Genomic DNA, 25,443 nt, shown 5'->3' on the forward strand with positions numbered 1-25,443 from the left:
TGTATGTATGTATGTATGTATGTATGTATGTATGTATGTATGTATGTATGTATGTATGTATGTATGTATGTATGTATGTATGTATGTATGTATGTATGTATGTTGTATGTATGTATGTATGTATGTATGTTGTATGTATGTACGTATGTATGTATATGTATAAAGAGCATGGTTCATATTTTCTTAAAAGCAATAAAGACACAAGAACACAGTCGTACTTGCAGTTAATTAAATTAATCTATAAAAGTTTCTCCATGAATACACTTCGGCGAACAGCATTGTTGCAACCTTCTTTATATTTGTACCATATTCCATGTTTCGTTAAAATGTTCTGCATCAGAGAATATTTTTTCTGTGTTTTTGGAGATATACGATTCATTTTATTCTGCTTCTGAGTATTTTCATGTTCATTTGTAATAATATTTCCAAAAAAGTCTTTGTATACCTGAAATCAAATATAATGAGATTGATGATAAAAAGAGAAACGCTGAAGACTTACAATTTCTTTCAATGATGTCAAGTTTTTTCCAGGTTGTTTTGTATTTTTTGCAAGATTAGAAGATTTGTTTTGAACAATTTCTGTAATTTCGGACACTTTTTGTTTTTCTGAATTTGTTGTGTTTTTCGAGCCAACTCCATCGAATCCAGCTAAGATACTCGCATGCTTCAAACGTTCGACCTCCAATTCTTGTGCGATTATTTGCTGTACCGCGTATGCGAGACTTCGATGCATATTACAATCAGGAAAAACGCCAACTTCCAAAATATTACTAAAAAAGAATATGTATGTGCCATTTTAAATAGAACATTAAACGTGCGTTATTAGCTATCGTTATTACAACATACGGATCTAAATTATAGATGTAACCTCCCTGAGGGCTTTTCTCTTGCACAAACGATAAACCAAATTCAAGCATCAAGTTTACTATTCTGGAAAGATCAGTCTTTTCTTTCGGCGAATACAAATGAGAAGGAACTGTACGCAATCTAGGCGCTAGAATGTCCGGCAAAAAACCAGCGATATCCGTAATTAAAGTGAAAACATCCCGTCCGCACACTCTTCGTATCGCCGTTAAAATACCTGTATTCTTCGCCGATTTTTGAAATACCTAAAAGAATGATAAGAATTAAAATATTTAGAAAATTTGTTGGAATACCGTACAAAGTCAACTGCGCGGAAAAAGAAATCAATTTTAATATTTATAAAAAATATATGTATATATAATGATTCTTAATTACATGTCAATACTTTAAGAAGTGATTTAAGTCCTAGATTCACTCCTTAAAATATATACTTATGAACTGTAAAGAGGCTTCCTCTGACAATTGTTCCTCGATTTTCGAGAGAATTATAGAAAAAAATCATTAAAAAGAAATGTGCGCAAATTTTTAACCAAATATATTTTTTGAATTAAAATTTCCTTCTAATGTGCAATACTTACTTCGCTGATAACAGTAGGATATGATAATTTCGTTTTCTGTGTACGTGCAAAATACAAGTGCCATGCAATAAATCCATAATTTGTATAGGGCATAAGTGACCAAATCTGCTTGTGTGCAATGAGCGACGTTACTAAATCGTAAAATTGAAACCATTCCAGAGACAGAGATACATTATCAAGTTTCCGATCACAGACTTCAGGATAATTATGAAATATTCCTTGTGCCAACTTTTCCATTTCACCTAAATAAATAAATACTTAAAGAAACGTCTATATGTTGATATTTTTAATCCACAGAAATTTTGTTAAATTGCACACTGGTATATTAAAATAAATTACTGTTAAAAAATTGATTTTACAAGATTACCATTTTGCACAATTGTCAAAATATTCTGGATTCTTTCAGGAATAGGAAGAATCCCTCCTTTGTTCATGGGAATCGTTAGTATACTTCTCCACGAATCAAACAAATTCTTACGAGTGTCTTTTAGATTTAGAGATAAATTATCTTTCAAATTGGCGCTACCCATATATTGTAATGCCCCTATGCAAGCTCGAACATCACAGCAGGATCTTTCTGCCATTTTTACTAGATCACCAAAGTCTACATTTAACTTTTCTTTCCTCGCCAAATCCATTAGACGTTCTGCTAATCTTAAAGGGCTTACTTCCGGTACTGGAATTATTACAGCAGCAGCTCTTAACGCTCTATAAATGCAAAATTTAAAACGTTATTACATCTATTCTTTTAATTAAGGCATTATATTGATTTTTTTTCTACATATTTTGCTTTTAATTAAAATTACCTTAACGATGGAGTATATGGTTCATTACAAATGCATACTACAGGGCGTGTACAGCCATCGGTTGATGTTTTTTCTGATTGTCCCTTTCTCTTTTTACTTTTCAATAACAATTTACCTTGAATAAACTTTAATAAAAGCTCGATAGATGCAGCCGGTGCACCATCGATCTCATCAAAAATTAAACAATTCGGGCGGGGATCAGCGCCCATCACAGCTTTCATTTCTGTTGATGCAAGAAGAATCTGTCTAAACAAAAATATAATGCAAACGTTTATGAGTTTTATTAACACATTATATGAGTTTTGTACATTACCAAATTACCTAAACGTCTCTGGAGACCTTTCATCACTCGCATTAATTTCTACGACATTATAACCAGCATGTTTGGCTGCTATATGTGCTAGAGTCGTTTTTCCCAATCCAGGTGGACCGCTGAGTAAGGCTATCCTTTTTATTGGATATCCTTTGCTATCCACTTCCTCGATACTATTTTCATTGTCATTATTTCTTTTTCCAAACATAGGCGCCTGTTTTCTCTTTGGCTTTGTAATATTTCGATTAAATACTATTTTATCCCAAAGTTTCAACCAATGTAAAAATTGTCTGTTGACAGTTTCGTCTGACAATAATTCTAAATATGATCGAGGTCGATATTTATCGACCCACAATTCATCGTTAATTATATTCTTTGTACTACATAGATCAGATGACAATGATTGTTTTGATAACTCCTGTTTTCTTGCCAACTATAACATGACTTCATGTTAGTATTATAGCATAAAATGCAATATAAAAAAAAAATTTAAGAAATAGACACACAATTTCTTTAGCCTGAGTTTTCAATTGTTTATAAGGTGTCGAAAACAGATTAGCAATTGGCCTTGTGGACTGCTTAACATCATTCTGTGGATTTCTGACTCTGATGTATAAGCGTTGAGAATCATATGATCTCGTGACAGCCACAAAATTCCACTCGAGTGGAACTCGTAAAGAAATTGAATTTTTCTTACTGTAGTAGACACAGAAATATTGAATACAACAAATTAAATATATTGTAATTAATATAATAATATGCAAATCATATTACTAATTGCTAATTCACTTACTCATTGCTACTTATCTTCTGTGATGTATTTCCATTATATTCCAGCAGCAACTGTCTTGCATCCAATATTTTCTTAATGACATCTTCAGGTTGATCCCATCGAACCTTTTTTTCTCTTGGTTCCTCCACAATATTGGTATCAACTAAAAATAAATTGAAAATGGTAGGAGTGTTCTGGATAATTATCCAAAAACTTTCTGACAATAACCTCACAAGTAATAGACATCTTATCAATTAATTGATTATTAATCTATACCTGAGATATCTTTCTCTAAGAAATCAGAGATATCACCAAACAATTCTTCATAACTGCGTTTCTTACTACAACTAGGTACAGCATCACCATATAATTCTTCATAACTTCGTTTCTTATTATTGCTTGTTGCATTATTGACTTTATCAACATTAACAAACACAGGATTTTCAACATCTGCTTGATGTTTATTTCCACTTGGAGATATTCTGCTATTATTAGAACTAGGGCCAGGTTGTGACAATTGTCTCTTTTCGAACAATTCACCTTTAGACAAATATAGCCAATTATTACTAGATCAACAAAATGCAATGGAAATAATAAGATAAGAAAAATATTTAAATAAAATTTCAAATATCAGTTTAATCGTAACTTAATTGTTTCAATTGCGGTTGAGAAACATGCATTAGTTATATTATTTACCCTCCAATTCTCTCAAAGCTTCATAGTCCGCTTGATGGATACAGTCAAATTCCTCATCCAAATCTGGAAATTCGTTTGCCATCGCGTCATCTAAAATAGAATAATCATGCGATATACAAATTAACTAAACGATTAAAAACGATGCTTCGCAGCACAACTTTCGCAACATATGACTGACATCACTGGAAATGACTGAAAATCACCACACCATGCAGCTTTCTTCCCGCCTTTTATCCTGTAAAGTTAGGAGATACTCGCACATGCGCAGTAAGTCACAAAATCAGTATATATCGGGGTATATATTTCTTTGCATACATGTGCAATACATACATGCATACATACATTGTACATATGTCATGCATATAGAAGTACTTAATAAGCATTAATAAGCGCGGTATCGTTAGGCCCCTCGTGGAAAAGAGATCAAGGAATAATAAAAATAATAAATATACATATAGAAAATTTATACATGTCTTTATAAAATAAATATTAGACTTTATAGATAAAAACAATTAAACTTATTTATTAATTTGTAGCCAATTTATAGAAATTTATAGAAATAGCAAGATTTAATAGAAAATTAAGAAAAACTATACAAAATCTTACTAGTATTACAATAGAGATATATATAATCATAATTCTAAATACTTCATAAATATAAATCGAATAAGTATATTAAATCATTTATAGAGTATATAACTTTTTTATATACAGAAATCAATACTTAAAATTATATATTAATTATACACATATACTATTAGATATACATATATTTATAAGAAAATATTTTACATACAAGTGATAATAAAAAATAAATTATTTATGTAAATTTCAAGATAAACTGTGAGTAGAATTAACCAGAGAGTACAAGTCTATATTATTACGACACAGGACAAAATAAAATGATATTTCAGAGTAAAATAATTTTATTATTGCACATATTAAAACATTTTAAAAGTGTACAATATTTTCAAGTTTTTATTTTTCCTTTTAAATATAACGCAAATATTACATATATCAAAGATAAAATGTGCAACAAGATATATCAAATATGTGAGCGTACAATCTAATATTTACCTATTGTTCATATTGTTTTACATGGATAACAAAATACAAGTTATTTTGTAATAAGAGCACACAAGGTCTAAAAGTCTTGATCAATTTGAGGCACTTACAAAATGAACATAGCCAATTCTCGATTACTTGACATCATTTGTGTATGCTATATATAAACATTATTCTATAATTATGTTATCTTATGAAGCTATTAGCACAAATTCTTCTCTCAAAATAATATTGAATTTATCTTATCAAGCGGCATTTCAAATTCATTATTTGCGCGCAATAAGATTATGATTAATGTTTACAGTCACTTTTTTATAAGATAAATAAAATTAGAAAATACGCGCGCGCGCGTGTGCGTGTGTGTAAACTTTTTTTTCTTTAAAACAAGAGCATGAAATTTCTAAACTTCCAAGATCCCTAGAAATGTAATATCAGCTGTCATCTGTTCAATAATATAAAAACATGAATTATATTATGAATTTTTGCTAGACTCATATTTTCATGATACAAACATATAAGATAGATTTTTAAGGACTTTTCAAGATCGTGATATGCAGTCATTAATCGTATTTCAATAATAAACTACGCTAAAATATTGCAAATGGTCTCCATTTATATCAGATCTCCAATTTAAATTTATAGAAAAAATTTATCAATGTACAATATAATTATTATTGCTTTACGATTTTAGATTTGGATGACTCATGAATGACTAAACTAGCTGCATATATTGCTACCTATCAATCTTACAATCAATCTAAAACATTTTATTTCAAACATAAACATTAAGACTCCTGAGTACTCGCCGCGGCCATATTGAAGTCGTGACGTCAGAAGCGAGAAATTGCGTGAAATTACACGTAATTTTGTCAAACATACCATTTGTAAATAAAACCAATTTGGATAAAACAGACTAATCAGATGGCTTTAAAATACTTCTAAATATCGGTCACGACTATCCTTTTTTCGCCTAGCAGTCAGTAAATAGTCGTAAAAAAGCACGTAAAGTGACGCCTATTCAGACAGGAAAACACACGGATAGCTATTGAAAGGAGTGAAAAATGTACTTTTATGTATAAAATTCAAAGAAACTTTACTCGTGGTCCATTTTTACGAATTTGGTAAATACGAGAAAAGTCATATTTTCACAATGAAACACATAATAACAAAATGACATGCACGATAACATCTCATTGTCAATCTGTTACGTTTCACATATATTAGTTCTAATTTTGTCCGCGACGGAATGTCACTACCGTCAACACGGAGTTCTCGGCTAAGGAGTCAGGAGCCTTAACGTCTGAATCAAAAATTGGCATAAATCATGATTAATAACAAAGTAAAAATCAATGCTGCAGATAGTCTACGATACATATTTACGTTAGTAATAAGGATGTAGATCTATCAATATTGTGGAAGCACAATCTATTGATATGGAAGTGTCTTTTCATGAGCATACAAATGTTTTGAAGTGACACGTTTTCTGCTACTAAAAATCTTGCACACTATTTTATCAGCTTCATGAAAAATAAAAAATATCTTTATAAAAACTATGCAAGAGATTATAACAAATTGTGTGCAATAAAGTTATTGTATAGAGGTTAAAAAATTACATAGAATTGTATAATTATTTAGATGATGTGCATTCTTCGTTATAAAGATTTAATTGAATCGATATAATTGAAGCTGCTACATCTTTCGTCACATCTCTCTTATAAAGAGCCATCTTCCAAAATGTTTCAAGTCAAAATCAAATTCAACATATTCATTGGAATCGCGTTTGAACTACGTAGTATCGTAGATGTTTCAACATTCAAATGCAACACGTGGATGTACTAATACAATCCACTTATCTTCTATGACGTCCCAAATAAGCTTTACAATTTGGACAGGTATGATGAACATCCATACATTCATCGATGCAACAGGGAATCAAGCAGCAACCAAACCAACATCTAATCAGCAGAAGAAAAATCACATTATATAATGTACATCTATATACCATATTCTAAATGTTACTTATAATTACCCCAGCAGTGCTATGATGACACCTGAGATATAAGCAATCATGCCAGGTTCAGTTTTTGTCGTTGTATCTATTTCAGCATGACAATGTGGACAAATTGTATGAGTAGGTTGAGGCCCAAGTGGTACAATAGTTGTGACTATAGTGGGACCATTTGCATCTGCAAAACAGAGCAAAAAAAAGACCATTAAAAACACACAACCTTTTCTTTTACCAATTATATTAATATACAAAATTTATTAATATAAATTTAATGCCTTTTCAACTTACAAGTTTGCGCTGGTGTAAATGGACTAGCTGGAGGAACGCCTCCTACATTCTGAGAGTAAGCGGGTGGTGCATAAGGTGGTGGTTCGTAAGGAGGTGGTGGTCCATTCTTATGCATGGTGTCGTACCTGTCAACATCACAAATCTAATATAATGTAATGAGAAATGTTCAAGGACTCTCATATTCTATTAATTTAGCAGTCTGCAAAAAATGCATGTAAATCTAACAATCAGACGAGGATGTTTGCATTTCAATTTGCATAATTATGCAAAATGTGAAAGACCATATTAGATAACAAAGTGATCCAGTGTTGCCTATCCTTACATTTGAGGGATGACGCGCGATACTAAAAATAGAAATCATCGCAAGATACCAAAAAATTAGAGGGAGATAATAACGAGATCTATTTAAAGTCGGCTATTACTTGAAAGTTGCAGCTTTCGGTCGTAGAATTTCGTGCAAAAGAAAACAAGCTATTTAAACAACAGAGATCAGCTCATGCTGATCCAAACAGTGACTGACAGTGACGGATGTGCGTCGCGATGAAACGAGCAGTGCGTCTCGCACGTTGAAGGCCGTTGTCCGAATAAGTCATGTGTAAATGCCAATTACGAAATTTGACGCTCAACTCGAGCCATTTCCAGCGACATCTTGCCCTCTTTTGATTTGCGAAAAAGTATGTCACGTCGTAATTACATACATACCTATTCTCGATCAAGTGATAAAACCAACCTTTCGTTTGCTTCGAATCCTCGACGAGCGTTTCCGTTTCTGATCCTTAAAGCACACGTTCTCAGTTCTCATACATACAACACCGAATCACCTGTGGCCTATGGTGGCTTCGCGTAAACAACGGAATGTAGATTCGTGTGCATATATGTATATACATACATATGCGGTTGTATGCATGTGTTACATACGAAGCTATCAGATTTCGTTAGTTTTTGCTATTTTCACGAAACATTCGTGGAAGTTGGAAGTAATTCCAGTTTATATCAGAGATTTAAAGCTGTGTTCCAAAATTTACTGTCAGCACTGAAAATCTATAGTGCACGTGACATAAACTATAAATTTTTAACGCTGGCAGCGAATTTTTGGAATACAGAATAAATCAATATTATGAATAAATGCCGTAAGAGCCAACACAAGATGTTCGTGTGAGAATTAATTTAATTTAATTGACAAACAATTATTAAATAATTAGACGTTTCGATCCTCTGGGTTTGGATCATTGGATCATACATACAGTCAGAATAGTTGCGATATTTTTTTCCGATAGATTTTGGAACACAGCTTTGCTCCTCGAATTTCAATACTGGCAGTGAATTTCGGAACGCAGCCTTGGATCTAGCCAATCTGCTTACCGAGCGATAGAACACGATTGGTTCTTGGATCGTGTAGATCTTCAACCAATCATATTTAAGTGATTGATAAGCTAGGCTAGTTGGCTAGCTGCTTTGCCGGCAAACGCTATGGTCGCCATGACGTCAGCTTGGACTTGGCCATTTTTCTCCATTTTTCTCGTTGGCGTTGTTACTGGTTGTTACATCTCGCATTTAAAGGTTACATCTTGTCATAAATTTTGTGACTGCGATTTGTCTTTATTTCTATGAATTAACTGAGCGTTTTCGAGATGAACGCGAAGGAGAATTCTACGGCGTCGACGACGAAGAGTACGAACGCGGCGAATGCACCGAACGCGAAACCCTACGGCAAGATCGTGTTGACGTTACAAAACTGTCTCCTGCCCGAGGACAAGTTCAACTGCACCCCGTCGCATTTGGATGGTCTTGATGCGGAAACCGAAACGGACTTGCGGATACTGGGATGCGAACTTATACAGACGGCCGGTATACTGCTCAAGTTACCGCAGGTAGGTTTTCGCGTGCCAATATCTGATGAAACCCAACTCCTAACCCCTAACTTGAATCTTCCTAACCTCAATGTCTCTACACTCTACATGATGCGTCATATAGTTTAATTTCTTCAGAGGAAGTTCAGAACGCATATTAAAAAAAAAAATTCTTATCTAATTGAGTATGCTCTACCTTTTTTAAATCATGTGTCTTGTATGCCTTTAATATCTAAATCAATCGTTATTCCAATTTTATCTATTTAATTTTACTCGAATGTACATACGATTATCATATTGATTCTTTCAATTTATATTGCAAAATGCAAATTTAATGTATGGTTTACATATATAAATTTTTGATAAGGTAAAACTTAACAAAATTTAATGTTATTGAAATGATATGCGCCTTTTATATTAAAAAAGATATTTAAATTGTAGATCTTGTAAAATTTTGTAAATGATCTAGAATTCTTATTTATTTATATATTTTATTTTCTCGATAAGGCGTTTAAGCATTAAATCAATTTTATTTTAAAGTGCACTTTTTTTTTATCTGTATTACTGTACTTTGATTTTTTATGTAAAATGTTTGCGATTATTGTATATTGTTGTTACTTTAACCTTACTTTAACCCTTTGTGGACAGAACTTACAACTGTGATTATGTTCTGAAATTTACTGCCAGTACTAAAAAAACTATAGTATACGTAACGTGAACTATAGATTTTTAATACTGATAATTTATATCAGAATACAGCTTGTATATTGTTCACTTAGTATATATAAAACAGCTCACAAGAACAAGACAACTGACAAAAACAGCTCAAGGTGTATGTACTTTCCAGAATCTCGATTTCCAGAGTGGCTAATGTATACAAATGATGGTGGGGCGATGGTATACGCTGGATCTTAGTCGACATGTGTCGCACAGCAAAATCGAAGTTTGGCAATGGAAATATCACTGCTCGTGTCCCTAAAGGGTTAAACGTTGTTGCTCAAAAATCAAAATCAAATCAACATCAAAAATAATGTTACAGAATAGTGTAATCTAACTGTCATATTTTTCTTTATTTGCGTAGGTTGCAATGGCTACGGGGCAAGTAATATTCCAACGATTTTATTATAGCAAATCTTTAGTTAGACACAACATGGAAACAACTGCAATGGGTTGCATCTGCTTAGCCAGCAAAATCGAGGAGGCACCTAGGCGTATCAGGGACGTGATCAACGTTTTTAATCACGTAAAGCAAGTATCCAGCCAAAGGTAAGTTACTTTATTACTTTTATTTTATAATACAAATAATTAAAAATATAAAATATGAAAAACAGGAAAAATTAAAAACATCTATCTTTATTATTATATATTTATTTTAGGTCGATTCAACCTGTGATTCTCGATCAGAATTACGTAGGTCTGAAGAATCAGGTGATTAAATCAGAGAGAAGAGTGTTGAAGGAATTGGGTTTTTGCGTTCATGTAAAGCATCCTCACAAAATTATAGTCATGTATTTACAAGTGTTGGGATTCGAGAAGAATCGCACGCTGATGCAGCAAAGCTGGAATTATATGAACGACTCGTTGCGCTCCGACGTATTCTTGCGTTATCAGCCAGAAACAGTGGCATGTGCGTGCATTTATCTGGCCGCTCGTCAATTGCAGCTACCTCTACCAACACAGCCTGCTTGGTTCTCACTATTCAAAGTCAGCGAATCGGCAATCAGAGACGTGTGTCGACGTATACTGCGTCTTTACTCGCGATTGCGCGTGAAACCCGAGCAGTTGGAAAAACGGGTCGAGGAATTGCGACGTCAGTACGAGGAAGCTAGAACCAAGGCCCGTGGCGGAGACGTCGATGGACATACGCCGAGTCCACCATTGCCGAAACATCACAACGCTTGGGGTGGATTTATCAGTCGCAGCGGCACACATGCAGCTCCCGAAAGAACGAAATCGCCTAGGTATGTAATAACGTCTTTACGCAAGTAAGACGTTATTAATCGCAAATGAGAATGGACACGCGTACTATTACATATAAAGATTTTGCTGTATAATTGTGTTTCATTAAAAATAAATAGCGCTAGAATAATTATGCCGATATTCATATTTAATATATCTAATACTTATTTCATATAATACATTTCAATAAGAGTTATAGATTGCAATAAGAGAATTTTGAACACATTTTTTTATTTGATTTATAAAAATCAATCAGCATTCGTAAAATTTTATGTTGAACTTTACAGTATAGAAATTTATGAATAAGAAAAACTTTCTTATTGATACATACATATGTTCTCAAATATCACTTGATGTATTTCAGACGTTCAAAATCTCCAAGCACTTCGCCATCACGAGGAGAAGAAATAAAATATTCTGGTAAGCGAAAAAGACATAGCAGAAGTAGATCTCGAAGTCACAGTCATAGTAGATCCAGCAAATCCAAAAAGACCCAACGAAGACGATCGGGTAGCCATAAATCGTCACGAAGATCGCGTAGTTACAGATCACGAAGTCGATCTCGGGACAGAGATTTGGAGAAATCGAGCAAACGTAGTAAGCGCAGTAGACGACTACATTAAATACTGATGTGTCTAGCCAGAAATTTTTTTTATGCGAGAATATCATGAATAAAATGATTATAATTAATTTGTGATACGACAAACGGAGCGAGACTTTGCACACAATTCATCTTTATTTTGAAATTAATACTCAAGTTTTTGAGATTACCTTGATGAATTTCACACAGTTGCTACCAGTAATACGACATTGCATTCTCACAATGTTGTAGCGTTTTCATAGTTTACAAATTTATTATATTTAAAGGTGTAATTTTTATATTAAAAATTATGAGACAGACAAATGTTGTAATTTTTTTAAATACTGAATTTAACTGAATGTAAAGCGATTTTATGTGAGTTTACAGAAATTTTTCTGAAAAAGGACAAAACATACCTAATTCTAGATATGTAACATTATAAACTTTTCTAATTCTGACAGATTTATCGATAAGCTGCTAATTTATTAAGTAGTACATAACAACGGTACAGTGTATATAATTTTACTTATAAAAATTACAAGTATCTTCGTTATTATCTTAATTGTCTATCAATTAATGTAAAATTAAATTTCAACAATCAGATGTGTGTTGTTCTTAGACATCTAAGCTAAGAATATTATTTTGATGGGCAATTGCGTTTTGTAAAGCCGTCATACCTCAAGTAATGAGTAATATGGTATAATGTTAAAAGGAAGGTGTGTGTACGCGGAAATAAAAACATTAAGGAAAATTGTATATTAAAAGAAGCATGCAACGATATAAGAATAAAATTTTATATTCATATCCCAGGTTGTATCATCTTAAAAAATCCTACGGGCAGAGCTTTTTTCTTTTCAGCGGCAATCACCGGCGAAAAATCCAAGACGAGTAACTGTGGGAGAAGATGTACGATGTAACCCCTGTAGCAAGGAACGTCTTCAATCGGATTACCGTGTAACGTCAGCGATCTGAGATTCTGTAATTTCCTAAGCTTCAGAGAGTCCGCGATATTTGTGATCTTATTGCCATGCAAGTAGAGAATTTTCAAGTTTGTAAATTTCTCTACGTCTTCCCCAATCTCTTTTATCTCGTTGAAAGACAAATCCAACCAACTGAGATACGCAGGATCATCGAGAACTCTCTCCGCGAGACGTTGGAGACCTTCCATCGAACTCAGTAGATTGTTGCTTAGCCACAACGTACTAGTTACATAACGATCCTTTAACGTTCTTACTGGAGCTTTTCCAGTGCGTATTACTTGCCCACGTTTCTCCATCAATTCTGTGAGAGAAAACGAAACGGAGATACATTTTTCATGTTTGCAAAACAAGAATCTATTTATTTATTTATTTAACTCATATTGTTGCAGCTAGGTGCTTCATTTGCAATAAACAAATTATGGATATGCATCTTAACTCGCAAAACAATAAGTTAAAAAATAGCTAAACATTTCTTCAATTTATATACCGTCCAGAGTAGTGGCCTTTTTAAAGGATAAGTCTAATGGTGGGGCGATTAACATTTCTTGTCGTTCGTTTCGTTTGTAATCCGAAGTATAATTTTGCGGAGAATAATTAGCGTTCATCGTGGACAATTGAACTTGAACGGTCGGCAACCTCTATTTAAATCTCGAGAAACATTCGAAGTTCATATCTCGCGGCTTACCCCCCGGAAGTGCGGCATTTTGACTCGCCACGGCCACCTTCGGACGGCTCACGAGCGGTGGCGCTAAAATTGCTGAAAATATAGAGAAGAGATTGGACGGATTGGACTCGCGCGCATTCACGCTAGAGTCCCATAGAGTCCCTACCAGTCCCTACGCAGACGTCCATGCGTCCCTCTAGTAAACGACGACGAATTGAATTTGGTAACGGTTTTGAACGGTGGTGGCGGGTGGCGGTTTCTTCAACGTTATCAATCGCAACGCGCTCGATCGCTCGTCAAAATGCCGCGGACTAAGCGTAACAGAGCGGCGAACAAAGTCGAGGAACCCGACGCAGCAGTGAAAACATTCGAGAAGCACGCACAGCTCCGTCTCGCCAAAATAGAACGCGACGCCCAGGCAGACCTCAAGACTTTCGAGACGTACGTCGAGGTTATGGTTTCTCGTTTGCCGGAGGAAATTCGTCGTTTGACGTTGGGCGAATTAATTGACTGGCAAAATCATGACGATCGGAAAGAGAATTGCAACGAGGTGAGCTCGTCGGTCAAGGATCTTCATATGCAACCACCCGCTGCCCCTAAATCGAGAAAATTGACGAAAACTGCTAAACGTCCCACCACCGCTGCGTCCGATGACGGTTACGCGACCGAAGGCACCAGTGTGGGCAGTACGTCACAGACACAAGCTAAGACACAAGCTCGAGGAACATCGACCATGAGGACGCGCAGTTTCACGAGCAGAGCCAATCTCAGTGAGATCAGTCAGAAAATGGTAACGTTCAAGCTCAAAAACGGAGCATGAACATTCGAATGAATCTTTATTGAAGTTGAATCATTTTCAGACACCAGCGATATGCCGATTGAAACCTATGGACAGCGTATACAATGTGGTTACACCGAAAGTCAAACCTAATACACCATTAAACGTGTTGAGACGTCCACGTCAAGGAGAAATGGTCCTCAGCATGCAGGGCAGTCCACTGTTGGTCTCTGCTGTTGTTGAAGAAAAGACTGCTAATATTAATGTACCTTTGGCTAATGGCAATGTAATGTCCTTGTTGCCTCAAGAGGGATTGCGCATGTCAAATATTCCTCCACTGGATCCTGAGACAATGCAGCAGTTAAAAACTCTTAAAAATCACATTGAGAAAGTTATTTCATTAAAATAGTTAATACAAACGTTAATAAATCTAGAGTACTCTATAATGTAAGATAATGAATTATATATACATATATCGTAAAATAGTTTTATACTTTTATATATTTATACTTGTACACGTGAAAAACATGGAATGTGCCTTTTTTGTTGAAATCTTGTGATAAATATCTTTCGCTCGTAATAAATATTAAACGTTCAAAGATATTTTATTAGATACTTTTTTACCATTTTTTGCTAATATTGCCTTGTCAAGATGATTCATTAAGATTGTAAATATTGGTAATGATTGCATTTTAATATAATATTTAACAACTTGATGTCTATTCTTTTGTACGAGTATAAACATTTTTAATAAACGCGATAACGTAATATGATTTTGTGCAGGAAAAATAATAGAAATTATAGTTTGTTTGAAATTTTATTTTTAGTTTCCTCTCATTTAGTATTTGAATGGATAGATTCTATATAATGTTATCCAATTTATAATAATTTACATTGTTTGCATTGTTTATAAAAAAGATTCATACAAATATAACGTGAACAATGCGTGATTTGTAGTGTAGGCGTAATCTTGAAATACTCGTAGAGATACAAACTCCACTTATCGCTAGTGAAGACTCTAACCTCACTAACTTACAATTAGCAGAGAAGAGACCCAAACTCTATCTGTTCTTTGTAGCTGTACTAGTGCACACTTGTACTTAAAATGAAATAGACGTATTTGGAGAAAGTGAGAGATGGAAAGTTTTAGTTAATTTTAGTGCAGTTCAGTGACTTCAGTGCAGCTGCAGCCTGCAGCGACATAGGCGATAAAGAACGGGCTTATTAAAACAGTTCAATGCGATCTGTGCTGTCTGTGCTTCTGCAAATACGAATTTCTTGGAAGTGAATGTTTCACCGTGATTCATCTTTAAAATGGATCGAAGAAATCGCGAACAAATAGAACGTTGTTGCGAAAGCGTTGTGCCCAAAATTGATATGACAAAACTATTTCCAAAGTTATTAGAAAACAAAGTTTACAATAGAGATGACGTAAATATCCCACGGTGGATGGTGAGTTCATTGCTCATAAGATATTACGCAGTTAACTGTGATGTATCAGACTGTATCGGACTCGCATTTTCAGCAATTGTAATTGTCATTAATTTCTAATATCTTATGTATAATTTTCTCTTTTATGTTAATATTTATGAAATAACATACATCTTGCTTATTCTTCTTAAATAAAAATAATTATTTGAAAAATAAAATGCCTAATTAGTTTTTTTTATAGTTCTTCATGCCGATATTTCTTGTGATTTTATATGTATATATAATAATTTTCAAGTTCTCAAACTGTACGATGAATAAATTTTCGCTCCTGAGATACAGTTCTAATAAGTTTGAACAAGAACCTCACAATTTTTAAATAGAAGTTATTATAGTTTAATAATAATGATTAACGAGCATTTGATGTAGCAGTGATACCAATAGGAATCCTTTTCAAATACTGTAAAAAATTTGTTGCAAAAATAACACCTTAGTCAAGGATCAATCTGGCTCTCATGTTTAGTTATGTTTTCACATATTACTCCTACTATTATTTTATTTTCTTAATATTGTAGAAACGAACTGAATTGAATTTATCTACAAATATTTACATGTTTATAATTTTTTATAATGTTAAAATTATATTTTAAGGATATAATTATAATTTATAAAATAGGATTAACTATAATATTACATATTTTATATTAGCTGCCTATAATTACAATATAAAACTCTGTACACAGCTATAATATAAAAAGTTGTGAGAATTATTACACTCTCTTTACATTAGATGTAGAAGTGATAGAAGTTAGAAATGGAAAAAAGTAATTATTTTAAAATATATATAACTATATAATAAAATAAAATAACTATTTATTATAGATTTATTTATTTATTTTAATAACGCTGAAGCCAGCAGCTGGACTTGGCAGTCGAACGCTGGAACCCAGATTTTTTACTCATTTATTAGGAACTTATCTAGGCAAGCTGTAAAAAAAGTTTCAACGTTTGGCCACGTTTTAAATTTTTAAAAAAATTGACATTTTGAAAAACGGGTCTCAATTATTCATCTATAATTAATAAAGTGACCAAATGCTGAAACTTTTTTACATCTTGCCTAGATGTGTTCCTAATGAATTAGTAAAAAATCTGGGTTCCAGCGTTCGACTGCCAAGTCCGGCTGCTGGCTTCAGCCTCGTTTTATTTTAATTTTTATTGTTTATTAGAAATAACACAAGGATAGAACAATTTGTTAGCATGGATAATATATTCTTTGAATGCATTTACATGATATTGTATTGTCTTTGATTACAGAACAATTTTAAAACACAAGATACAATCAAAGATATATGGTTAACAATTAAAACACGAGGACCAAATGCATTTAAAAATTTGATTCTTAGTCTAAAACAATCCGATCATGAAAACATAGCAAATATATTGGAAGGAAGATGTGACACAGGCAATGCAAGTAATATTAAGTATGTGAGAATTTATTCTTCTTTTTTATATAAGTTTAATGTAAATTCTCGTGTATGTGTGTTTGTGTTTGTGAATTTATTCAGAAGATTTAGAATTTTCTGAAATATTTAGAAATTACAAATTGTAAGTTCTTTAAAAAATTTTTTAAATCTTATTTAAATTTGCACAATACTTGATTTAAATTTTAGGCAAGAAGATCCGTTGGATCACTATAATTGGTCATCGTTTGGTGATGAACCTTTAGAAATTAAAGTACGCAAAGCTACAAAATTTATAGATCGTGATTACGAAAACATTGAGCGATATCCTATGCGAAGTAAACCTCGTGGATTGGTTTTGATAATCACGAATATTTATTACGAATCGTCATATGAAAAACACAGATTTTCGGCGAAACATGATTGTGATAATTTAAAGAAATTGTTTGAGGAAATGGGTTTTACAGTCATTTCATATGGAAATCTAACGGGGCAGGTACATATGTATTCAACTTGTAATGTGCACATTCTTCATTTTTCATATGTAATTTTACATATATATGTATGTATAATTGGATTAATCCAAGGCTATAGTCCATTTGATTCTACAAAATGTTTCCAAGTATTTGTAATATCAAATGGATCATAGTCAAAGAGACGGTTATTAACATCAAATTATCTTTTTCATTTTTATTAGGAAATAAAAAATAAAATTAAGGAATTTTCAAAGAACAAAGATTTGAAATTTGTCGATTCATGTTTCGTGATCATTACAAGTCACGGTACGGAAGACGAAGACAACAATACAGAGATCCAGGGTATTGATTACCATAATGCAAGCAGGCAAGCAAACTATGAAAAAGTTTTGTGCACAGAAATCTGCGATTACTTCACTGCAGAAGCTTGTGAGCAACTCGCGGGAAAACCAAAAATATTTATTTTTCAACTTTGCAGGTATATATGTATATATATATTGTATTTTAATATTATTTTATGAAGCTCTAATTCTCATTTGTATATGAATTAATAAATTTTGGTAAACCTTTACAAAAGGAGAGCAGCTTCTGACGACCTTGACCTTGATACATATTATCAAGGAGAGGATACTGAACAACTTTTCGGATGGAGCCCCCCCCCTCCCAAGTATCTACTTTTCACGCAAAACTATTGAAAATTAAAAACAATTATTTTATAACAGATTTTTTACTATAACGACTAAAGTATTACAACTAGGTGAAATATGTATATAACCTTTTTTATAGAGCTTATTACGAGCTTCATTTTTGTTTGACACATTTTTTTATAAAATAAATATTTTCTGAAATAATTCAGAAAAAACTGTTTTTTTCTTTCTCTAAGTATATTTCGAAAACTGTACGAGAGCACCGATTAATTTATGAGGAAAAATTGTTCAGTATCCTTGCTTCTATAACATATGCCAAGGTCAAGGTTTACCTAAATTTTCTGTATTCTTTATTTTTTTCCACAGAGGAAAGAAAAAACAGAAAAGTGTAGCTCACTACAGAATCACTACGGACACCAGTGTATCTGTGAAACCAGAAGCCAGCCTAGAAATACCTCATATTCAAACAACAAGAAATTATTCAGACATGCTCGTAGTTCAATCTACTTTGCCTTCACACGTTTCTTATAGAGACTCCGTAACTGGCAGTTGGTTCATACAGATCCTTTGCGAAGTATTCATGAAGCATGCTTGCACGAATCACGTTGAAGATTTGTTTAGAATGGTAAGTATGAAATATTCAAGTAATGATGGTAGCAGTACAAAGATTTACAATTATTGTGATTTGCAGATTGATTCCCAATTGAAACAGCTTAGAACAATAAATAACGAATGTCAGACTTCGTGTGTCCAGTCAATAGGATTTAATAAACATTGTTATATTCATCCCGGCCTATTCGAATCGTGATAAAAAAGGCAAAAAATGTCTTATTATATAAATGAATACACGCAATACATATTTATACATATTCATACTTGATCACGAATATTTTGATGCATTTAATTATTTAAGTGCCATTTTACATAAACGATATATGGCAGGGTTGAAAACGTTATTTTGTAAAAGTAACACGTTACCGTTACCATTACTTTTGGAAAAAGTAATAGTAACTCTTTATTCGTAATTTGAAAAAGTAACGCATTATCGTCATTTTGAAAGTAATACGATTTGTTAGTCTTTTCGTTGCTTTTGTAATGCTAACAAATAAGAGATTTTTAAATTAGATTATTTAATAATTATATATAATCAATATAAAATTTACAACTTGAAATTTGTTTCTATATTCTAATCTTATCTAATTTTTTATATTAATATCTTTATTTTATATTTATAGATTATATACATTTAATTTGGAAACACAAATTTTATTTAAAAATTGTTTTCTTTATACAGTTTTTATAGTTTTTAAGAATGCATTCCGATATTCATTGTATTGAATATTTATAATTTCCGTTATTGTAGACTTTCAGAGAGAGTACTGGCAATGTGAGTGGGCTATCAAAATGCAACTAAAATAAAGTATAAAAATTTTTTTCCAATATTTAAACTGTTATAAAATATAAAATAAAACTTATAAATTGTATTTATTGTACATAACTTTTGAAATTATTAAATAAAGGTAATAAGGAGCTAAAGTAAAGAAAGTGGAGAGCTCAAATTAATAACGATAAAAATAACGATCGAACTCATCGTTATTGTAAAAAAAAAATGTAGTGTTACTGTGACGTTTACCATTACGGTCAATAAAACAATGACGATAATGACGTTATAAGCAATGCACTAGTTCCCAATGTTGATATTTAGTCCATATAGTCAAAAACAGTACTCTAATTTTGATCAGACAAATTGTAATTAGACAAATGTTCATAGTAATATTCTCCTATTATTGTAAATTTATTATATAATCATATGAAACTAAAAATGAAAAAATGAACCAGCATGTAGAATAAATTAACATACGCAATAACATTGTCATTCCACAAATATGTAATTAAAATAAAAATTGAGATTGAGGAGAAATTTCACAGTGACATTCAATTGTAGAATACTATTTGTAGAATTTTATACTATAAATGACAAATGATACGATTGTATAAATTTTTATATAAACTATACAGAAATGAATCATGTCTCTTACCTGCTCTTCCCTTCCCTGATATATGTGTAATTATTTTGCTAAGAAACGTAAACAATATTTCTTTATACTTTGTATCAGAAAAAAAACGATAGTTTTTACTTTTATTTGTGCATTTTGCAAACTTAGAGCACAATTTCAGCATCAGATAATGCTATATTTCATGTAATCTCGTGTGTTTAGCTTATACTTACGATTTACCGCGACAAAGCATAAACATTTACAAAAAAAGGCAGGACTATTTATAATTCACACTATTCAATAACTTGGTTTTTATCTTCTAATCTCCTTACAGATATAAATTACAAATGACGCATTTTACTATACTAAATCCACTTTGACTACTTGTTTATATTCCTTTTATAAGTGCCCCAGTTATATAATTGGCAAAATTACATGTGCAAGCTCGCTAAACTGCACAATTTTAACAAATTGATGCATAGAAATTTATATATATATGTACTGCTTAAATATCGTAATTTTACGGCGATAAAATTTGACGAATAATAGTGTAATTCAGTTGGACACACCAGTACGCACTGGTGCATATTAAAACTATTGTACATTGATCTAATTTCAATGTAAAAGTTAAATGTAAATATTTCGAATGATGTAATATACAATACATATTTTTTCAAACTATATAAAATGTATTGAGAATCTTTTGGCTTAATCCATTTATATATTTACATTAAACACATCGATTTGTATATACACGATGGCTTTAATGTGCACGATAGTGCGCACTAGTGTGCGTCCAATTCGCTACTACGATTTCAAGAGAAAATTGCAAGGTTTCTACTGAAAAAAAATTGAAAAAGTTCTCGATCTTTGTTCTTAAAAATCTAATAGATATACTTTTCATAGATATACTTTTCACACATATATATATATATATATATATATGTGTGTGTGTGTGTGTGTGTGTGTGTGTGTGTGTGTGTGCGTGCGTGCGTGTGTGATGAAAGAAGCCAGTTATACGAACTTAAATGTACGAATAAGTTAAGTATAATCTACATAATACAATTTCGTAGTATAAGTGTAGCTATTGGTTTTATTTATAGTGCCATAATTGATAGAATGAATGATTAATGTCAAGGCAGTTGAGTCGTGTCAATGGGATAAGGGGAGATGAATTTTATATTGTTATATTTCCGAATTGTTTGCATTGAATTATTCCGTAAGTAGATACAGCGCGTAAAACCATGCCTACTAATACAGGGATTGCGCGTTGGAGGAACGTGGCCGTTTGATCTTTTCCAGATTCTTGATCACGAGGTCGTGTAGTGAACAATAACGATTACGAACTTCACACATGACGAGCCATAAGCTCACATATTCCTTCTCATCTAACTCTTGGATCGCTCTTCTATAATCAATGATGTGTGGATATTTTGCGACTTTACTAACGATCTTTCCTCTAGAGATGAAATATCTATAAAACCAAGAATTAAAAAAAAATGTTATCCCGCCTGTGTGTGGATTTTAACTTAGGCATCATTAGTATACAAATGTGTGTAGTTGTCCACACATGTAGATATACATCCATATACCATTATTTTTTACATTACCTAGAAATTTGATCGAAAAATGCAGCGGCTTCACTTTCAACTGACTGAATTTCGGATAATGTATCCTCTTGAATAGATACACCGAAGTTGTTCCCGTCCTCAATTTTTGGGATTAAAAAAGAAATCCACATTTTTAGCTAAAAAATAAAAATGAATGATAATTAAAAAATTAATAAATAATAAAAATGCTTGAAAAATTATGGTACTAACAAAAAAAAAAATTAAAATTTTCTACTATTATTATAAAGCTGGAAAAAATCAGTCTTATTGACTTTTATTAATAAAATTTCAAGCAATATATACACATATTATTATATTTATAAAGTGATTGCTATAGAAAAATAAAGACCTATTTTACATACAAATCTTAGTATACTTAATACTCACCAAATTAGAATCCTCCAAAAGTTGTCTAATGTAGGGTTTAACTATGTGAATCAAGTCGCACAACTTTTTATTGCATGGTACAGGACCACTTGGAAGTGCCATAACTTTGGTTCCACTGGTCTCTTCTCCATTATTGTCCAATTTAAGTTTTTTATTAGCAGGGGCATCTTCGAAATGATTAAGAACTATAGGGTCTGGAATGGGTACATTTAAATCTTGATGTACATCCGACAGCTTTCGATTACAAAACTCAGGAGTCTCCAATAATTCATTTAATTTAACTATTTTTTCTGGAAATCCTTTCACCAACAACTCTTCTGCCTAAATAAACATACATAAATATACGTAATAAATACTATAATCTGTCTGTAATGTAACTTTATACATATATGGTAGATCACTTAAGTCATTATCCCTAAAACTATATGTCATAGCAAAAATGTTCCAGATAAAAATTACATAGTCTGAATGAGGACAAACAATTGTAAAATCAATTTTTGAAAAAAATTAAAATTTTCAAAATTACATGAAGATTATCGCCATTTTTTTTATGGAATTATATAATTGCTTTACGTAATACAAATATATATTTCAAAATAAAGTATAAAATATCTATTCATTTGAATTATTAATTTATTGATAATTCTATCTTAATACTTTTACATAATAATTAAAGAAATCATGTTATTCAAGAAAAAATTATACAATTCCACAACTTTTGTCTGCAACATTTTTGCTATGACATACTTTCAAGGATAATAAATTGTTCTATTATAAGTGGACCACCCTGTATGTATCATTCAGTAATACTTGATGAATAAGAAATTATAAGTTTATTAACCAAGAGAGAAAAGTTACCTTGGTTTTAAGAGAATCCTTATATTCCTGAACCTGTAAGATAAACTCAAAAAATACATCACTTTGATAAGATAATTATACAAAAAAAAAGCAAGTCTATTTTTACCCTAATTTAACTCTTTTTCTTCTAATATAATATAAATTTCACATATAAATGTATAAATAATGTTGCAACAAATATAAATAAATAATATAAAAGTCTACATTTACAGCAAAAATATCTATAGTAACTATAATATCAATATTCAAATAATAAATACTTGTTATAATATGCAAATAGTGTTTATTATAACTGTATCTACCTCATTTTTTGTGTAACCACTTGATAATACATTAATTGATTCATTCCTTGGATTATTTAGATTACTAGAGAATGTGGAAAACATTTACACAAAAGTTGATAAACAGCGGTCAAATAATATATAGAAGAGATCTGACAAAAGTTTAGGAACTTTTAAGCAAGAATTTCTATAAATATCAACTGATTTCTATAAATATCAAATGATTCTATGTAACTTGATATAATTTTAATAGGTTATGACAGATTATTCAGTTGTTTGCATAATTGTTTGTCACATAAATAACCTTTTTGCAAAAAATTTTAATGAACAATTATAATCTGTATAAGTTTTTATATTATTAAGAATAATATATAAATAAAAAAAGTTGGTTCTTATATCATAATAGATCAGTACATAATAGTACACTTGTACATAAAAAATAGCAATGATTTAAAAAAAAAAATATACACACACACACACACACACACATTTATATTATTATTTCTAGTTTATTGTTTCATAAAATATGAAAAATATAAAATATATCTTGTTACTGTATTATTAAAAAAAAAAAGTATTTAATAATAGAACTTGATAACTGCAGAATATAGTGTAACATTTGCTAAGTTTTAAACCAATACTCTTGATAATATTACATAACATTCCAATAAACTTATTCATAAATATCGATAAAATATCATTATCTTTGCATTAATTTTATTTGAGCAAACGCATTTAAAACTTAATTTATAAAATTAAAAAATTTAGCTATAACATCCAAAATTGGACAACTCGTTTTATGATAAAACTTCATTAGATAAATAGTTTACAGTCATTTATTTCCTACATATATCTTTAAAAGGTAATAAATAACAGTCGGTCAATGGGTGCTACAAAAGAAACGAAGAGTTTCATCGATATAAAAAACATTACTTTTTTTTAGAAACCATGTTATATCATAACTTAAAAAGGTTATTGTCACGTTATACCTTGCCATGTATGTGAAATCGCTATGCAAATGGCTATTGTGGCAATGTATATAGTTAAACCCCCCCCCCAAATATACCAAAATCGAAGCTAACGTTACTAATATCAGCATCTTTATTACAGAGGTGTTTGTGAGAAAGAAAAAAAGAGAGAGAGCACGAGAAATCGTCAACATACACAAACAAGCGTCAACATGACTCGGAAGTGACCTTCGATATTACCGATCGTTCGAATCTACTCGTTAAACCACCATTAATGCATCATTAAAAGAAGATTCGACGATGGATAACGAGTGGATCACGCCTTGCGTGAAAAATGAGTGAGAGAAGCGCGTGTGCAAAGGAAACAGAAACACAACGTTCGCAATAAAGAGGTTAAATGAGCATACGTCTTTCAGAGGTGTTTTTCTCACGGTACTCGATACGCGCGGTACGCGAGCGTATGCGATGGATAAGATTGACAAAGTGAAATAGAGAGAGATCGGAAGGATCGCACGGCGATGCCGATTTCGGTGATAAAAGTTGAAGCGTCGTAACGAACAGACGCCACGCAACAGTCACTCGTTCGCGTAAATACCGGTGGCTTAACCTAAACGGAACGTCATTATCCTCGTTCACGCCGGACTCGGCCGCTCGTTTCCTCGTTCTCTTGCGTCGGTGACGCGACGATCAACGATATAATCGAGATGTTTTACCTTTTCCACCGTAGCATCCTCCATCATACTTTTCGTAAGGAAAAAGTGCTTTCTAAACCCAAGCACTGTGTGTGTGTATCCCTTTGTTAAAACGTGCGACTTGAAGCAGGAAGTCGCTAGTGTCGCTACCATAGGGCTCTTCCGTTACTACGTTGTTAAGCAAGAGTCTCTATACTTCGTGAATCTCCATTCGTCTTTAGCTGTACTTCCGGTGCTCCTATTCCGCATTTTAAATCTGTTGGATAATATATTTTACCTTTTCCAGGAAAGCGGAAGGGAGAAGAGAAAGTAGCAGGAAGTAAAAGTACCGCAAGCACCTTCAATGTCAATAGTCGATGGTCGACGGTCGATGGTCGATGGTCGATGTAGAAATTGCAGAAGCACGATCGATCTTTCAAACGTGAATCACGCGAAAAA

General features: G+C 32.1%; 7 protein-coding genes across 18 annotated transcripts; 3 read left to right on the top strand and 4 right to left on the bottom strand.

Moving 5' to 3' along the window:
• Nucleotides 1–62: 62 nt before the first annotated feature.
• LOC105201819 (chromosome transmission fidelity protein 18 homolog) lies at nt 63–4,504 on the bottom strand. Its single transcript, XM_011170032.3, has 12 exons — nt 4,208–4,504; nt 4,030–4,119; nt 3,610–3,873; nt 3,355–3,496; nt 3,068–3,257; nt 2,570–2,994; nt 2,249–2,494; nt 1,810–2,150; nt 1,443–1,684; nt 847–1,109; nt 500–770; nt 63–445 (listed from the first exon to the last, which is right to left on the bottom strand). Exons 2-12 carry the CDS (start codon nt 4,109–4,111, stop codon nt 239–241), a joined length of 2,673 nt encoding a protein of 890 aa, XP_011168334.2. The 5' UTR covers nt 4,112–4,119; nt 4,208–4,504; the 3' UTR covers nt 63–238.
• A 1,858-nt stretch (nt 4,505–6,362) lies between these two features.
• On the bottom strand, nt 6,363–8,607 carry LOC105201816 (LITAF domain-containing protein). Of its 6 annotated transcripts, none has more exons than XM_011170024.3 (4): nt 8,121–8,607; nt 7,391–7,532; nt 7,124–7,280; nt 6,363–7,049 (listed from the first exon to the last, which is right to left on the bottom strand). In XM_011170024.3, the coding sequence occupies exons 1-4, from the start codon at nt 8,190–8,192 to the stop codon at nt 6,944–6,946; spliced, it is 477 nt and encodes a 158-aa protein (XP_011168326.1). In that variant the 5' UTR covers nt 8,193–8,607; the 3' UTR covers nt 6,363–6,943. The 6 variants fall into 6 exon arrangements, with proteins under 6 accessions (XP_011168326.1, XP_011168327.1, XP_011168328.1 ...); XM_011170025.3 differs by having other exon boundaries at nt 7,391–7,515; nt 8,121–8,587; XM_011170026.3 differs by having other exon boundaries at nt 7,391–7,515; nt 8,093–8,193.
• A 254-nt stretch (nt 8,608–8,861) lies between these two features.
• Nucleotides 8,862–12,103, top strand: LOC105201814 (cyclin-L1). 3 transcript variants are annotated; one of them, XM_011170021.3, is made up of 5 exons: nt 8,866–9,261; nt 10,088–10,229; nt 10,322–10,506; nt 10,617–11,201; nt 11,564–12,103. In XM_011170021.3, exons 2-5 carry the CDS (start codon nt 10,161–10,163, stop codon nt 11,820–11,822), a joined length of 1,098 nt encoding a protein of 365 aa, XP_011168323.1. In that variant the 5' UTR covers nt 8,866–9,261; nt 10,088–10,160; the 3' UTR covers nt 11,823–12,103. The 3 variants fall into 3 exon arrangements, with proteins under 3 accessions (XP_011168322.1, XP_011168323.1, XP_025989074.1); XM_011170020.3 differs by lacking the exon at nt 10,088–10,229 and having other exon boundaries at nt 8,862–9,261; XM_026133289.2 differs by lacking the exon at nt 8,866–9,261 and having other exon boundaries at nt 10,088–10,222.
• A 329-nt stretch (nt 12,104–12,432) lies between these two features.
• LOC105201815 (leucine-rich repeat-containing protein 51) lies at nt 12,433–13,514 on the bottom strand. The gene is made up of 2 exons (XM_011170022.2): nt 13,247–13,514; nt 12,433–13,060 (listed from the first exon to the last, which is right to left on the bottom strand). Exons 1-2 carry the CDS (start codon nt 13,362–13,364, stop codon nt 12,579–12,581), a joined length of 600 nt encoding a protein of 199 aa, XP_011168324.1. The 5' UTR covers nt 13,365–13,514; the 3' UTR covers nt 12,433–12,578.
• Nucleotides 13,515–13,582: 68 nt separating this feature from the next.
• On the top strand, nt 13,583–14,753 carry LOC105201812 (borealin). Its single transcript, XM_011170019.3, has 2 exons — nt 13,583–14,213; nt 14,284–14,753. The coding sequence occupies exons 1-2, from the start codon at nt 13,725–13,727 to the stop codon at nt 14,608–14,610; spliced, it is 816 nt and encodes a 271-aa protein (XP_011168321.2). The 5' UTR covers nt 13,583–13,724; the 3' UTR covers nt 14,611–14,753.
• A 304-nt stretch (nt 14,754–15,057) lies between these two features.
• Nucleotides 15,058–20,239, top strand: LOC105201811 (caspase-1). 2 transcript variants are annotated; one of them, XM_026133290.2, is made up of 6 exons: nt 15,058–15,731; nt 16,944–17,110; nt 17,300–17,585; nt 17,787–18,043; nt 18,579–18,837; nt 18,904–20,239. In XM_026133290.2, the coding sequence occupies exons 1-6, from the start codon at nt 15,516–15,518 to the stop codon at nt 19,018–19,020; spliced, it is 1,302 nt and encodes a 433-aa protein (XP_025989075.1). In that variant the 5' UTR covers nt 15,058–15,515; the 3' UTR covers nt 19,021–20,239. The 2 variants fall into 2 exon arrangements, with proteins under 2 accessions (XP_025989075.1, XP_011168320.1); XM_011170018.3 differs by having other exon boundaries at nt 15,069–15,653.
• A 266-nt stretch (nt 20,240–20,505) lies between these two features.
• Nucleotides 20,506–25,158, bottom strand: LOC105201810 (proteasome activator complex subunit 3). 4 transcript variants are annotated; one of them, XM_011170017.3, is made up of 5 exons: nt 25,027–25,158; nt 23,065–23,097; nt 22,207–22,527; nt 21,820–21,956; nt 20,506–21,683 (listed from the first exon to the last, which is right to left on the bottom strand). In XM_011170017.3, exons 1-5 carry the CDS (start codon nt 25,156–25,158, stop codon nt 21,461–21,463), a joined length of 846 nt encoding a protein of 281 aa, XP_011168319.1. In that variant the 3' UTR covers nt 20,506–21,460. The 4 variants fall into 4 exon arrangements, with proteins under 4 accessions (XP_011168319.1, XP_011168318.2, XP_039309543.1 ...); XM_011170016.3 differs by having other exon boundaries at nt 23,065–23,109; nt 25,027–25,148; XM_039453609.1 differs by lacking the exon at nt 25,027–25,158 and adding an exon at nt 23,367–23,549.
• Between the last annotated feature and the right edge of the window lie 285 nt (nt 25,159–25,443).

The sequence above is a fragment of the Solenopsis invicta genome, chromosome 9, assembly GCF_016802725.1.
Source record: "Solenopsis invicta isolate M01_SB chromosome 9, UNIL_Sinv_3.0, whole genome shotgun sequence".
Taxonomy (NCBI): Eukaryota; Metazoa; Arthropoda; class Insecta; order Hymenoptera; family Formicidae; genus Solenopsis; species Solenopsis invicta.

What these genes read in the sequence shown, in the direction of transcription:
- LOC105201819 (XM_011170032.3), bottom strand. Translation starts at nt 4,111, where the DNA reads ATGGCAAACGAATTTCCAGATTTGGATGAGGAATTTGACTGTATCCAT. An exon ending in CAGAAGATAAGTAGCAATGA is followed by an intron (nt 3,258 to 3,354) that starts GTAAGTGAATTA and finishes TGTCTACTACAG; the next exon opens with TAAGAAAAATTCAATTTCTT. An exon ending in TTTGACAATTGTGCAAAATG is followed by an intron (nt 1,685 to 1,809) that starts GTAATCTTGTAA and finishes TTATTTATTTAG; the next exon opens with GTGAAATGGAAAAGTTGGCA.
- LOC105201816 (XM_011170024.3), bottom strand. Translation starts at nt 8,192, where the DNA reads ATGAGAACTGAGAACGTGTGCTTTAAGGATCAGAAACGGAAACGCTCG. An exon ending in GGATTCGAAGCAAACGAAAG is followed by an intron (nt 7,533 to 8,120) that starts GTTGGTTTTATC and finishes ACATTATATTAG; the next exon opens with ATTTGTGATGTTGACAGGTA. An exon ending in GTCATCATAGCACTGCTGGG is followed by an intron (nt 7,050 to 7,123) that starts GTAATTATAAGT and finishes TCTGCTGATTAG; the next exon opens with ATGTTGGTTTGGTTGCTGCT.
- LOC105201814 (XM_011170020.3), top strand. Translation starts at nt 9,022, where the DNA reads ATGAACGCGAAGGAGAATTCTACGGCGTCGACGACGAAGAGTACGAAC. An exon ending in TACTGCTCAAGTTACCGCAG is followed by an intron (nt 9,262 to 10,321) that starts GTAGGTTTTCGC and finishes TTATTTGCGTAG; the next exon opens with GTTGCAATGGCTACGGGGCA. An exon ending in AAGCAAGTATCCAGCCAAAG is followed by an intron (nt 10,507 to 10,616) that starts GTAAGTTACTTT and finishes TATTTATTTTAG; the next exon opens with GTCGATTCAACCTGTGATTC.
- LOC105201815 (XM_011170022.2), bottom strand. Translation starts at nt 13,364, where the DNA reads ATGAACGCTAATTATTCTCCGCAAAATTATACTTCGGATTACAAACGA. An exon ending in AAAGGCCACTACTCTGGACG is followed by an intron (nt 13,061 to 13,246) that starts GTATATAAATTG and finishes TTTCTCTCACAG; the next exon opens with AATTGATGGAGAAACGTGGG.
- LOC105201812 (XM_011170019.3), top strand. Translation starts at nt 13,725, where the DNA reads ATGCCGCGGACTAAGCGTAACAGAGCGGCGAACAAAGTCGAGGAACCC. An exon ending in GTGAGATCAGTCAGAAAATG is followed by an intron (nt 14,214 to 14,283) that starts GTAACGTTCAAG and finishes AATCATTTTCAG; the next exon opens with ACACCAGCGATATGCCGATT.
- LOC105201811 (XM_026133290.2), top strand. Translation starts at nt 15,516, where the DNA reads ATGGATCGAAGAAATCGCGAACAAATAGAACGTTGTTGCGAAAGCGTT. An exon ending in ATGGAAATCTAACGGGGCAG is followed by an intron (nt 17,586 to 17,786) that starts GTACATATGTAT and finishes CATTTTTATTAG; the next exon opens with GAAATAAAAAATAAAATTAA. An exon ending in TTGAAGATTTGTTTAGAATG is followed by an intron (nt 18,838 to 18,903) that starts GTAAGTATGAAA and finishes TGTGATTTGCAG; the next exon opens with ATTGATTCCCAATTGAAACA.
- LOC105201810 (XM_011170017.3), bottom strand. Translation starts at nt 25,158, where the DNA reads ATGGTAGCGACACTAGCGACTTCCTGCTTCAAGTCGCACGTTTTAACA. An exon ending in AGGATTCTCTTAAAACCAAG is followed by an intron (nt 22,528 to 23,064) that starts GTAACTTTTCTC and finishes ATGTTTATTTAG; the next exon opens with GCAGAAGAGTTGTTGGTGAA. An exon ending in TTTTGGAGGATTCTAATTTG is followed by an intron (nt 21,957 to 22,206) that starts GTGAGTATTAAG and finishes TTTATTTTTTAG; the next exon opens with CTAAAAATGTGGATTTCTTT.